At 33.7% G+C, this 13313-nt stretch overlaps 1 protein-coding gene across 1 annotated transcript; it reads left to right on the top strand.

Moving 5' to 3' along the window:
- The first annotated feature begins 9290 nt into the window (after positions 1–9290).
- irak1bp1 (interleukin-1 receptor-associated kinase 1 binding protein 1) lies at positions 9291–11260 on the top strand. The gene is made up of 4 exons (XM_051096667.1): positions 9291–9596; positions 9674–9739; positions 10261–10391; positions 10516–11260. The coding sequence occupies exons 1-4, from the start codon at positions 9303–9305 to the stop codon at positions 10769–10771; spliced, it is 747 nt and encodes a 248-aa protein (XP_050952624.1). The 5' UTR covers positions 9291–9302; the 3' UTR covers positions 10772–11260.
- Positions 11261–13313: the final 2053 nt, after the last annotated feature.

Below are 13313 nucleotides of genomic sequence, written 5' to 3'. Positions count from 1 at the left end.
ATGCATTCTGACAGCTCTCTGACCCTCCCATAGAAGCAATGTAATTAACACGATCAACGTCTAGAACTGTAGCAAGGAGATCTGTAAAATAATCCATGTGAAATCAAGGGTTCAACTATAATTTTATGAAGCTACAAGGATACTTTTTTTACGCAAAAAAACAAGAAATAACTTTATTTAACATGCAAACAGCATGCGTAGTTTGCATTCAGGGGATCCGCTCCAAAATAGAGCTATGGTGATGCGGAGGAGACGAATTGTGGAATAAAGTCATTATTTTTATTTTCTTTGCGTACAAAAAGTATTCTCGTAGCTTTGTATGGGAGGACCAGAGAGCTGTCAGAAAGCATCAAAAATATCTTACTTTGTGTTCCGAACATGAACAAAGCTTTTACGGGTTTGGAACGACGTGGGGGTAAGTGATTAATGACAAAATTTTCATTTTGGGGTGGAGTAACCTTTTAATGTGGAGTGACAGGTTGTTGTAGCGTGAATCACACGTGAACTGATCATCTTTCCCACTTCAATACCAGTTTCAGCATGAAATAAACATTAATAAATATCTGACGGTATGTTAAAAGGAAGAGTACAACTTACCGAAAGCTGTATCCTATCTCAAGTAATCACTTAATCAGTGTTTCAACAGACGTCAATAAAACTAATACAGCTTGTAAACAAAGTCACGTAACATCAAATTTCCCTTCAAAAAACATATTTGGTGATTATAAACTCATTAGTCAGCTTGAAAATTGAACTTTAGAGAGGAGCATTTTGCTAAACACATGCACCATATGACATATTCCTTATAACTTTACTGTTCCTCACTGTTTAATTTATGTTTGAGCAAAATCTTTCCATTTTTTTTGACAGACACCATTTAAATGTTTATAATTTCAAAAAACAAATTGGAGTAGAAATATAATTATGTAATAGCAACTGTATTATAAAGCGTCTTTCAGTGTAATGTAAGTGTTTGTATACAAATCAGTTTTGTATACAAATCAGTTTTAACCTTCAATATTATAGCAATGTAGTACCAACTGGCTTTCATGTATATTTTACAGCATTAGTTGAAAGATTTTTTTATCCTTGAGAAAATCTGGCATGTACTGTACCTGATATATATCCAAAATAATCAATAACAGATTGAATCAGAAATCGAATTGCAAGCTTATGAATCAGAATCAAATTGAATCGTGAAATTTGTCAAAACGCAGCCCTAGTAGATACAATGAATTTCCATTTCATGGCAACTTTAAAAGTACTACAAGAACCATTAAACTGAAGCATTCTGGAAGGAGGAACCTGAATCATTAAATTCTCTGCTATTCCTATTATTAAACACTCTATAATGTTCTCACTAACTCTCTCCTTGACATTTACAAACACACATGTAAACAGATACATAAATTTTATCAGCATTTCTTAAGTACACTTCTACTACTACAAAAAAAAAAAAAAAAAATCTCCGCCAACTCCTGTCTCAAATACGCCACTCATTCACTGCAACCTCACCAGTCACAAAGTACAAACACACACACAAGGCCATTTTCCTGTCTACTTGGTCTCCTGTGCGTCCTGGATGTGAATAGGTACTTCATTAATTTCATCTGTTCGAAGCTGAAGCCCAGAGAGCCGACTCCATCATTATACCAATAACTCTACACATTAATCTCCCTCCTAGACTCTGTTATTATACGCCACTGCCACGACTTACCCAAACACACACACATTCCCCATTCCTCTCCCCTCAATCTGTGGGCAGAAATATCACGGCTCATCCTCTATGTTTCGCCCAGATCCATTACGAAATACTGGACCTGTTTAAATGAGACCCCAGTAGAGGCTCAGTTCTACTGCAGGGGCGCCATTTTGGCTCGGGGAGTCTGGCTTAAAGCCTCAGCACGTCCCAGAGCAGCACTGTCTTGGCTCGACTCTGCTGTGGCAGTTTCCTGTAGCTCACGGAGGTCTGGGTTTTAGCATAGGCATGTGCTGCCCTGTAGAGCCAATTGCTCAGTCAGGCTAAACCCAAAGTGTTTAAATGAGAGCGAGATGAGAGGAACTGGACGTTTTTGCCTGTGCCAAGGTGAAGGGAGGATATGTGGTTGTAAAACGAACATTAGCTGGTGAATGAGCACTCAGGGCATCACATTGGAGGGGTTTGCAATGATAATTTAACATGTATGGTTATAGAGTTTGGAAACACTACCAGTGTTACTCTTTTAAATCACCACATTAAACTCTTACAATCTCTTTATCATAAATGTAGATTGTTTAGTTTAGATGGCAAGTTACATATAAATATATAAAATATATAATTATAATAATAATAACAAAAATGCAAAAACATAAAGAAATAATTAAGCCTGTCAAATAATGCAGAAACAGAAAATGGCAGGAAAATTTGTTGTTATAATTGTTATAATAATAACAACAACAACAATAATAGACATAAAACTAACACAAGTTATAAAAAAGACCTTTAAAAAAAGGCGAAAAGATCAGGAAAAACTCAACAACACATCATCAAAAAAGAAAAATCATAGAACAAATAAATAACATGAATAGAAAAACACATTTATAAAAATATAATAATAATAATAATAATAATAATAAATGCATAAAAATTCATAAATAATTAAGGCTGCCAAATAACGCAGAAACAAACAAATTGGCAGGGAAAATTTAGTTGTTAAATGTTGTTAGAATAATAATAATAATTATTATTATTATAATAATAACAACAGATGTAAAACTAATAAAATTATAAAAAGACCTTTTTAAAACTAAAAACAAAAAACTCAACAAATATTATAAAAAGAAAAAAAAAATCAAGAGAAAAATGCAATCAACAACAATAATAAGAATGTCAAAATTACAAATTAAACCTGCCAAATAATGCAGAAAACAAACAAAATAATTTTGTTTTTTATAGATTAAGATTTGTATTTTATGCCCATAAATACAGTTTTTAACATAAATAGAAAAACACATTTACAAAAATATATAATAATAATAATGCAAAAAATAAATAATTAAGCCTGCCAAATATAATGTTATAACAGTTTTAAAAAATACCTTTAAAAAAAAGATCAAAAATAACAAAAAACAAACCCAACAAATAATTTTAATAAATAAAAAATATGAACAATGCGATCAAAAAAATAAATAAATTAAATTAAATTAAATAATAATAACAACAACAACAACAATAACAATAATAACAATAATGAACGCAAATAAATTAAGCCTGCCAAATAATGTTATAACAGTTTTAAAAAATTACCTTAAAAAAAAAAAAAAAAAAGATAACAAAAAACAAACCCAACAAATATTTAAAAAATAAATAAATAAATAGTGTCCTCCTTATTACTTGGCTACCTTCTAAATAATAAATAAACTAACATTAAATATTGATTTAAACTGGAATTACATCATTAAAATATGATTAAAAAAAGACCATGGAGTGATGCAGATGACATGAAACAAACACAATGTCAGAAACTGGTTGTCAGGGAAAACAGTCACTATACAAAAACATCTGAACACAAAATGCAATGAATGACCAATCCAGAAACAAGTATTCAAGTAACCAAAATAAAATGTGTGCAATAAATCAACATAACTCCTACTGAATCTTTTGCTCGACAGTGAAAGTGCAAATGCACCAAACTCTCCTGAGTTGGTAGAATAAATTCTGGCATTAAAAATGGCACAGTCCTAAAGAGAAGTCCAGAAGACCATTCCTCTGAGCCCAGATGACCTCACATGTGTATTTTCCTCTCTAACATTTTATTTTTATATTTAATAATCACATAAAAAAAGCTTAGTGTGGTGAACCAGTCTTATGAGGTTACAGGGCCGGAGAATCTGAAAATGGCCTCTTTAATTCCATTCCTCACTCAGTGGGTCACGCTCAATTTTTCCCAATAGAATCGCGGCCAGCCAGATCACACGCTTCTCATCTTATCATCCTCTAAGACCGCTGCCAAATAATCGCAAGGCCCCTTTAAAAGTGTTTATTTATTTGTTTGTGACATTCTGGAGTTCAGAAAAACAATAATTCACTCTTGTTATAGATGCATACTGAAATAATACACTGTTAAACTATTAAAGGAACTCCCACCACAACACACACAGGATTCTTTCTGTGGTTAAAATGTATCAAGGGTTTGAATGACAATAAAAAGCAGCTTCAGATTAGTGGGGACTAGGGAGAAGTCCTGCAAAGATTTTCCATTATCAAAAAGATTTACAACTTCAGTCTATCAGTGCAACAGAAGAGAGACAGAGTCAGATGGCGGACATGGTGAAAGACCTATTTAAAGACTGACGAATCGTCAAGTCAAAGAAAAAATGCTTACGATCCATAAAACGGTTCCTTTATCCACACAATAATGCATCAAAACACATTCATATATGGGTGCCACAGGCCACAGGGTGGGAGGTGGGGGTGCAGCTGGCTCTCTCTCATTAGCCGAGTGTTTGGATCAGGAGTAGCTCTTGTTACAGCAGTAAACTGCAGCTTTGAACTTTTAATAGAGCTCTGAAATCCAACCAGCCTTTAAAATACACATTTCTGCATAACAGAGCGAGGCTGAAAGAAAGACTCAGAGAACGAGGGTGAGAGAGATGGAGAAAGCACAAGGGAGAACTAAACGTACGAGAGACAGAAAGCTGAGAGCTTACTAAAAGAGATTTCATAGATCTTAAACCACTCAAATACTCAATAGTCAAAAGTCCCAACAGCACTTAATTTTCCATCAGCGGTTTGCCCAGATGTGACTCAGCAGTGGCCCTCAATAGAAAGCCCTGTGGGTCAGAACCAAAGGTGAGGCATTAACAAACCAGCTCTAATGAGGCAGAACTGAATAAACAATCATATTTATCATGATTGACAGGTTGACATGATTGACGTGATACTGCAAAAGATGCAACGGCATTATGTTTCTGTCATTTAACATACTGACAAGCAAAAAAAGCGGTGAAAAATTAAATAAATAAATAAATGAGAATTATTTGAAATCTACAGCATGCTTATTCTAAACCTATACGTGAAACTTTTTTTTTTAAATGGGGAGGGAGAGTCCCTTTTATAATATGGTGTATAAACTGACAGTATTATGTTTCTTTCTGTTTCTTTCATTTTACACTACCAGTCAAACGTTTTTGGACAGTAAGATTTGTCTTTTTTTTTTTTTTTTAAAAAAAAAAAGTCTCTTCTGCTCGCCAAGCCTGTATTTATTTGATCCAAAGTACAGCAGAAACAGTGAAATTCTTAAGTATTTTTACTATTTAAAATAACTGTTTTCTACTTTAATATATTTTAAAATGTAATTTATTCCTGTAATTTCAAAGCTGAATTTTTACCATTATTACTTCAGTCATGTGATCCTTCAGAAATCATTCTAATATTCTGATTTGCTGCTCAAAATAATTTTTTTTTATTTTATTATTATTATTATTATTATGTTGAAAACAGCTGAGTAGAATTTTTTCAGGTTTCTTTGATGAATAGGAAGTTCAGAAGAACAGCATTTATCTGAAATAGAAATCTTTATCATCATTTTTGAACAATTTAAAGCATCCTTGCTAAACAAAAACATTCATTTCTATCATTTCTTTCCTCAATAAAAATAAAAACAGCAAATCAGCACATTAAAATAATTTCTGAAGGTTCATGTGACACTGAAAGACTGGAGATGCTGAAAATTTAGCTTTGATCACAGGAATAAATTACATTTTAAAATATATTCAAATGGAAAGCTGTTAATTTAAATAGTAAAAATATTTCACAATATTTACTGCTTTTACTGTATTTTGAATCAAATAAATGCTTGGTGAACAGAAGAGACATTTTAAAAAACAGGTAGTGTACTGACAAGCAAAGCAAAAAAAAAAAAGGAAAAAATAAGAGTAAATAAGGAATATCTGAAATCTACTGCATGCTTATTCTGACAAAATAAAATAGTTTTGGGGTAAAAATGTATAAGTTAAACATTTTTAAAAAATAGGGAAGGAGAGTCTTTTTATAATGTGGCTGTATAAACAGACTTCAACATGTACCCTTGTAGCTCTTCATTACAAAATTAACAAATGTTATATAGAACAATATAGGACTTTGATCTGAACTTGATATTCTGAAGTAATATGTCTATCACAAAGTTTTAATGTATATGTAAACTGTCATTCACATTTCTGAAGATGTAAACAAGAAATGGACTAATAACAGAGTGAAAATAGAGATTTTGTGTATAAAACTTGACCAAATGACATGCAGCGCATGAGTTTGTTTATTTGAGCTAATATGTATTTAAAGGCCATAGAGAAAAAAAACATGAGCACCAAATGTTATGAACTGCAAGGAGGACTTTTATTCTTTTTTTTTTTTAAACTTATACACTGTTGAAAAAAAAAGTTATTAGAGTACAGAGTAAGTTCCTGAAATGTGCATTTTCCATGCAATTAAATTCTGAGATTTATTTCACCAGAAATTTGCAAACATTTTTTATTCACTGTAGAGTCTAAATAAGAAGTTATATTTGTTTTATTTGTTGATAAGTTTTATTTGTTGAAATTTATCTGGCTAAAAGACAAAATGTGCATCTTATGCATACAACTAAGATACTTCAGCTTAATTTGAAACCGTCCAAACAAGTAGGATTTTAGAGGCTCCTAATGTCACTGACATATCTGAGTTAAACTGGAGCGCCACAGGGTTAACACATGGGAAAAGACACACAAATACATATACATTCATGCCCTCAGGCAGACTCAGCACCCCCTCTCCCCTGCTGAAGTCTCTAATCATGTCCAGGAACACGAAAGACAAGTCCAAACGCATTTTCCCAGGGCTCACAGCGAGCGGGCACTTTGGAGACCAGCCACTGCCAATCAATGAGAGAGAGGTCAGGTGGACAGAGGTGTCACATGACATCACAGACAGGTGGACTACGCAGGTGATCTCTGATGAAAATTAAATTACTGAAACCATTTTTTGGTGAATTTATGTAGCTTTGTAGTATTATAAATGGGGAAAAGAGACGAGTCTATCAAATTTAACACCAATGCAATGCAATAAAATAAAATTTAATGTTCAAAATGTTAAGGCAAAATGATGTATTCAAAATTTGAAGCCAGATTCGCTATGGCTGACACTGAGGTCATTTCTTTTAACTCCATGTAGGCCACAGAGAGAGGGATAAAGAGTTTATGTTATTTTTCATTTCCTGGGAATTGGCCTCGTTTCCACAGCTCGACTGCTGCGCTTCCGTACGCAACTTATCGGATCGCTTATCAGTCCGTTTGAAGCGCTCAGTGTCTCCGAACCCCACGCCTGCACCCACGATCCCAGCTTGAACATTAAATATTCCTTCCTTCAACAGAATGGCGGCGGTCCAAAGTCAAAGCCCACACGGCTAAGCAAATAAAAGAAGCCATTGCATGTATCTTGGCAAAGACACATCATCAGATAAACAGTTTCAAAAAGCTAACACAGAACTATGCGCAACCCGAGACAATATCAACAAATACGTCCTGAGCATTTTCGGACCGAGATTAGACGGAGGGCTTTATGGTTTAATACAAACAAACAGACGGGCTTTCAGTGGCCATGCATGAATCACAGTCTGCCTTTAATTCTTTATAATATGTACAATAATAATCTGAATATAATATATAATATTCCATTCTTTTTCATGTCACATTAAAATATATATATATATATTTTTAAAACTCTATGCTTAATAAAACAAACGTTTATAAAATATGTTTTCAATTAGTGCAATGACATGAACTGTGTTTTGAATTGTGTAAACTACTAAAGGTTGGCATCTGATTTGGAAACAAATCAGTAAATAAGTTTGGTTATAAAACAAACAAAATGTATAAACAATTACAATGTTTTAAAATGGCCTATGTCTTATATATATATTTACTTGATCCTTAAAAAATGATTAAATAAATATTGTGTTGAGAGATACACTACCAGTCAAAAGTTTTTGAACAGCAAGTTTTTTAATGTTTTTTAATAAGTCTCTTCTGCTCAGCAAGCCTGCATTTATTTAATCCAAAATAAAACAATACTGTGAAATATTTTTACAATTTAAAATAACTGCTTTCTATTTGAATATATTTTAAAATGTAATTTATTCCTGTGATCAAAGCTACATTTTCAGCATCATTACTCCAGTCGTCAGTGTCACATGATCCTTCAGAAATCATTCTAATATGCTGATTTGCTGTTCAAAAAACATGTATTATTATTTTTAATTATTGATATTATTATTATTATCATCAATACGTAAAACAGCTGGGTATATATATTACAAAAGATTTCTATTTCGGATAAATGCTGTTCTTCCGAACTTTCTATTAATCAAGGAAAACCTGAAAAAAATCCACTCAGCTGTTTTCAACATAATAATAATAATAATAATAATAATAATAATAAATGTTTTTGAGCAACAAATCAGAATATTAGAATGACTTCTGAAGGATCATGACTGGTGTAATAATGCAAAAAATTAAGTTAAAAAAAAAAATCACAGGAATAAATTACATTTTGAAATATATTCTAACAAAAAAGTTATTTTAAATAGTGAAAATATTTCCAAATGTTACTGTTCTTGCTGTACTTTGGATCAAATAAATGCAGGCTTGGTGAGCAGAAGACACGTTTTTAAAAAAGACATTAAAAATCTAGTAGTGTATATACTGACAGGCAAAACAAGGTGAAAACAGTGATATATAAACTGACAATATTTTAATAACTTCAAATACCCTACAAACTACCCAAATACCCCTTTTTTGAAAAAGTTCTTATTAAATTGTCCAATGGTGATATCATACTAAGCGGGTACTATTTACTATTAAATTATAAACACTTGAAATATTTTCAAATGATACAGTTTTGGAATTTACTAACTTGTTTCTAGCAAAATGAGTTCTGTTTGATTCTCTGATATATCTACTTGTTTTCAAACGCTCTATGTCCTTCTATGAATAGAGTCATGGCTTTGCTAGTTAGTTGATCTGTGCTGCCCTCTGCTGGTCATTTCTCAAGAAATAATTTGCTTTCAAACGCTAAGAGGGTAAAATGAAATGAATAAACGATTCTAACTATTTTAAATGTACAGACTGAAATACGTTCGTGATACCACCTACCAATACATACGTTTGGAACATTTCAGATATTGCTTTTGTGACGCACAACACGCTGTGACTACAACAACAACGACGACGACATTTCCCGCCATGCACTGGACACGTTACCATAGCGCCACGTTGGTTTACCAACAAAGATGGCGCACAGCCCGTCTCGTGTCTTTGCTACAGTTTCACCGACTGCTTGTGATGTATACCGAGACGAAAACGAATTGGCGTTTAACCGGGGCCGCAAGCAAACACATTTACACACGCAAAGCAACGCAAGAGTGGTTCAGATGACAGGCTGCGCGGAGTTATCCTGTCCTCCGGACCGCGCCACCGTCACCATAAGCGTCAAAAACAGTAAAGAAAATGTTAACGACGTGACCAACAGCGTTACCCGAAGACTGGAATACATACTACAGACTGTGAGACAGCATGATGTCAAGGTGCTGAATAATTACAATTTGTGCATTTCTAGAGAAAGAGAGAACAAACTATTCTAATAGTTTTTGTTTCCAAACAGGAGGAAAACATCACTGTGACCAAGCATTTGCAAAGAGAGGAAGAGCTCTTCCACATGCAAGCTGAGGTAGGACGGTTAACTTAGTTGTTGGATCTGTCCTATTTAACTTATTTTATAATATATGTGCCCCCGGACCAGAAAACTAGTCATAAGGGTCGATTTTTTGACATTGAGATTTATAAATCATCTGAAAGCTGAATAAAGAAGCTTTCTATTGATGTATGGTTTGTTGGGATAGGACAATATTTGGCAGAGATGCAACTTTAAAATCTGAGGGTGCAAAAAAAAAATCGAAATATTGAAAAAATCGCCTTTAAGGTTGTCCAAATAAAGACCTTAGCAATGCATATTACTAATCAAAAATTAAGTTTTGATATATTTACAGTTGGGGAATTTACAAAATATCTTCATGGAACATGATCTTTAATTAATATCTTAATGATTTTTGGCATAAAAGAAAAATCGATAAATTTGTCCCATACAATGTATTTTTGGCTTTTGTTACAAATACCCCTGTGTTTCCCAAGACTGGTTTTGTGGCCTAGAGTTGCATATTTTCTCCCTAATTATCCATTTTGTCTGTGCAGGTGCTTGTGGTGTTTTCAGATTTTGAGAAGATGCAACAAGCTCGCTCAGTTTTGATTGAAAAACTTGACAAAAGCGTGTGTGTTGGTGACCCTCACTACAGTCACAGTGCCGAAAGCCTCGGTTTGTTAAGGTGAACAATGCTTGAACAGTGTCAGTTCTCATGTAAACCTCCACTGTTAGCCTGAACATAGCTTTTTTATGTAGAATTATTAAATTATCCTCTTTAAAGGAGCATTTTTTTTTCTATTCTGCAGACGGCGAGTATGTTTGGAAGCTGTGGACAATGCCCGGCTAAAAGCCAGCGAGGCGTGTTGCATTTTGGGACAAGCTCTGGGACGGCCACTGCTTGTACGTGAGGAGGAATCACGAGAGTGGACCAGCGGCCAACAGGAAATGACTGGCTCTCCTCTAACACCACATCAGACTGGGGTTACATTAGTCTCTGCCTCTTCACGTGTGTTTGTGACCTTTGAATTGCGACCGAAGGACAGCAACAGGAGGAACTTTTGAAATTTCCGTTCAGCAATATTAATAATAGTACGTTATTTTATTTTTTTGCTGTTTCAACCTGTAAACAATGAAGCGAGCACAATAGAGGAACACTGTTATTCACAAAAGGGCCTTAAAAATAAACATATAACTTTCTACTGGCGTTTTAACTTAATAAAGTCCTCAAATTCCAGAGTATAATGAATAGCACTGTGTGCAGCTCATAAGATAATGCTAACATTTGTTCCAAACACTGATAGAAAGCATTGTTGAATTCTGAAAGCATACTTCAAATGCATACTTGCATATTGATGCATGAATGTGTCTTGAACACGTAACGGATGACATCATTATTTGTTTCTACTAGAAATCACTCACGGTCATTTATATTGTAATTTGTGACAACAACATATGGCTAGACATGCTAGATGACTAAAAAGATCTTACTCACAGCCTCTAACATGATTTGTCTTTAAAGTTAAAACTGCACTGAATGTCAGGGGAAAAATAAAATAGTGTGAAATATGCTACTTGTTTATGTGATCTTTATATTTGTCAGATGATCTATCTTTATGACACTGAACAAGATGTTCATACCCTGTTCTGAAGCTGGGAAAAACACTGTAGTGTTTCATACAGTAACTATTAAGTTTTCTTGATAGATGTGGAAATAAACTAAAAGCAAAAGCAAAGAGGACTGTATAGAGAGAAAAGCCTGCAGATTTTAAACAACAATAGCAAGGGGGTTAAGACACAACATAAGCCACAGATAAACTCTGTGAATAGAATCAAATGAAAAAAAGCCCAATGAGGCCTACAAGTATGCAGTTTTTGCGCTACTAGTGTCATCTAGTGGAACTACAAAAACAAAGCACGTTTTCAGACAACTTTTGCAAACGCCACTTTCGCGCCTCATTGCTTCACCAACTCAGCCATCACAAACACAGCTTTTAAATGTCTTAAAGGTGAATATAAGTGTTAGCAGGTATAACTAGGCTACATTCAATACAAGGTCCAACATAATAGCAATACTACAGGTAGTTTAGCTTACCTGTCCAGAAGAAACTCTGCAAGTTTGTCATATGGGGTGAAATCCAAACACTCCATCAAATTCCTCCATCTTGTAAAACCCCTGCCAGTGTTTACACTCGTTTCACTGTGCTTACTTGTTATTTGCCAATGTTCTTTAGTTAAGTTTTCGAAACTTCCTTGCACTTCTGTAACGGAATTTGAAGTTTGGTCCCAAATGACGCACTACTACCTGCTGAACACACTTCGGCTCAGCCTGCTACAGAAGCCCCGCCCCAAACTCTTGCTATTGGCTGTGCGGAGATACATAGGTTGACAGGCAGGTAAACCATCCTATCATTGAACGAACATTTTACGGCGAGGTCTAAGCGAATATTAACAACCAGTTGCTGTTATTAAACATTTTAATTAGAGTTTGAAAACAACACACAATCATAACGACTACCAAAGTACTTTCATAACTGCTATTTTTGATCCATCACTCCAAAAACGTAATGCTTGAAGAAAAAAAAAAACAGGCCACATATCTGAACCTGCTGAACCGCATTCATTTTATAACTCACTTTAGTTCCCATACTCATTAATGTGGCTAAAGCATTTTTATTAGTATTATGAGGATGTGTTTTTGGAGGAGCAATGTGTACTCGGTGGCAGTGTTGGGGGTAACGCATTACAAGTAACGCAAGTTACGTAATAATATTACTTTTTTCTAGTAAAGTAACGCATTACTTTTGAATTTCTTAGAAAATAACTGTTACTTTTTCAAACAAGTAATGCCAGTTACTTTTTTCCCCATTTTTTGATTGACAAGTCTCCTGTCAGGAAATTGTGAGTGAACATGATGTTACTGTATTCTAGACTAAATGTGAACATGCATTAATTCTTACTCACAAAAACAGATTCAGTATTCCTCAAAATGAATAAAAACAGTGAAATGCAAACTCAGAATATGACACAGCCTTGCAATAATTAAATATGTTAAATAAAACAAATATCCTTTATGTATTTATTCCCATTTTATTAACCAGTGTCTTTTCTGCTGACCTTTGATGATGCAATTCAACCATACTAATAAGCAAAAATTACGATTCATTTCACTTTTGGTGTAGAAGGGCATTAGAATTGTTTTATATTAAAAACAAAGAAGCTAGCCCTGCCCAGATTTAAAAAGTAAAGCAAAAGTAACATAATACATTACTTTCCATATAAAGTAAGTACTCTGTAAAAAACAATTTGAGTCAACTTAAAATAATTTGTAACCTGGCTGCCTTAAAATTGTAAGTTCAGTCAACTCAAAAAAAGTTTATTCAACTTAAAATGTTCAATTATAGTAAGTGACAACTTAGATATTTGAGTTGAATCAACTTAAAATTTTAAGGCAGCTGGGTTACTTACCCATTTGTTAAATTTAGCAGACACAAATATCTAAGTTGTTACTTAGTACAACTTAACATTTCGAGTTGACTGAACTTATTTTAGTTGACTGAACTTAAAATTTTAAGGCAGCAGGGTAACAAAATATTTTAAGCTGACT

The sequence above is a fragment of the Labeo rohita genome, chromosome 23 (genome assembly GCF_022985175.1).
Source record: "Labeo rohita strain BAU-BD-2019 chromosome 23, IGBB_LRoh.1.0, whole genome shotgun sequence".
Classification (NCBI taxonomy): domain Eukaryota; kingdom Metazoa; phylum Chordata; class Actinopteri; order Cypriniformes; family Cyprinidae; genus Labeo; species Labeo rohita.
This window is presented reverse-complemented; position numbering and strand designations above follow the sequence as displayed.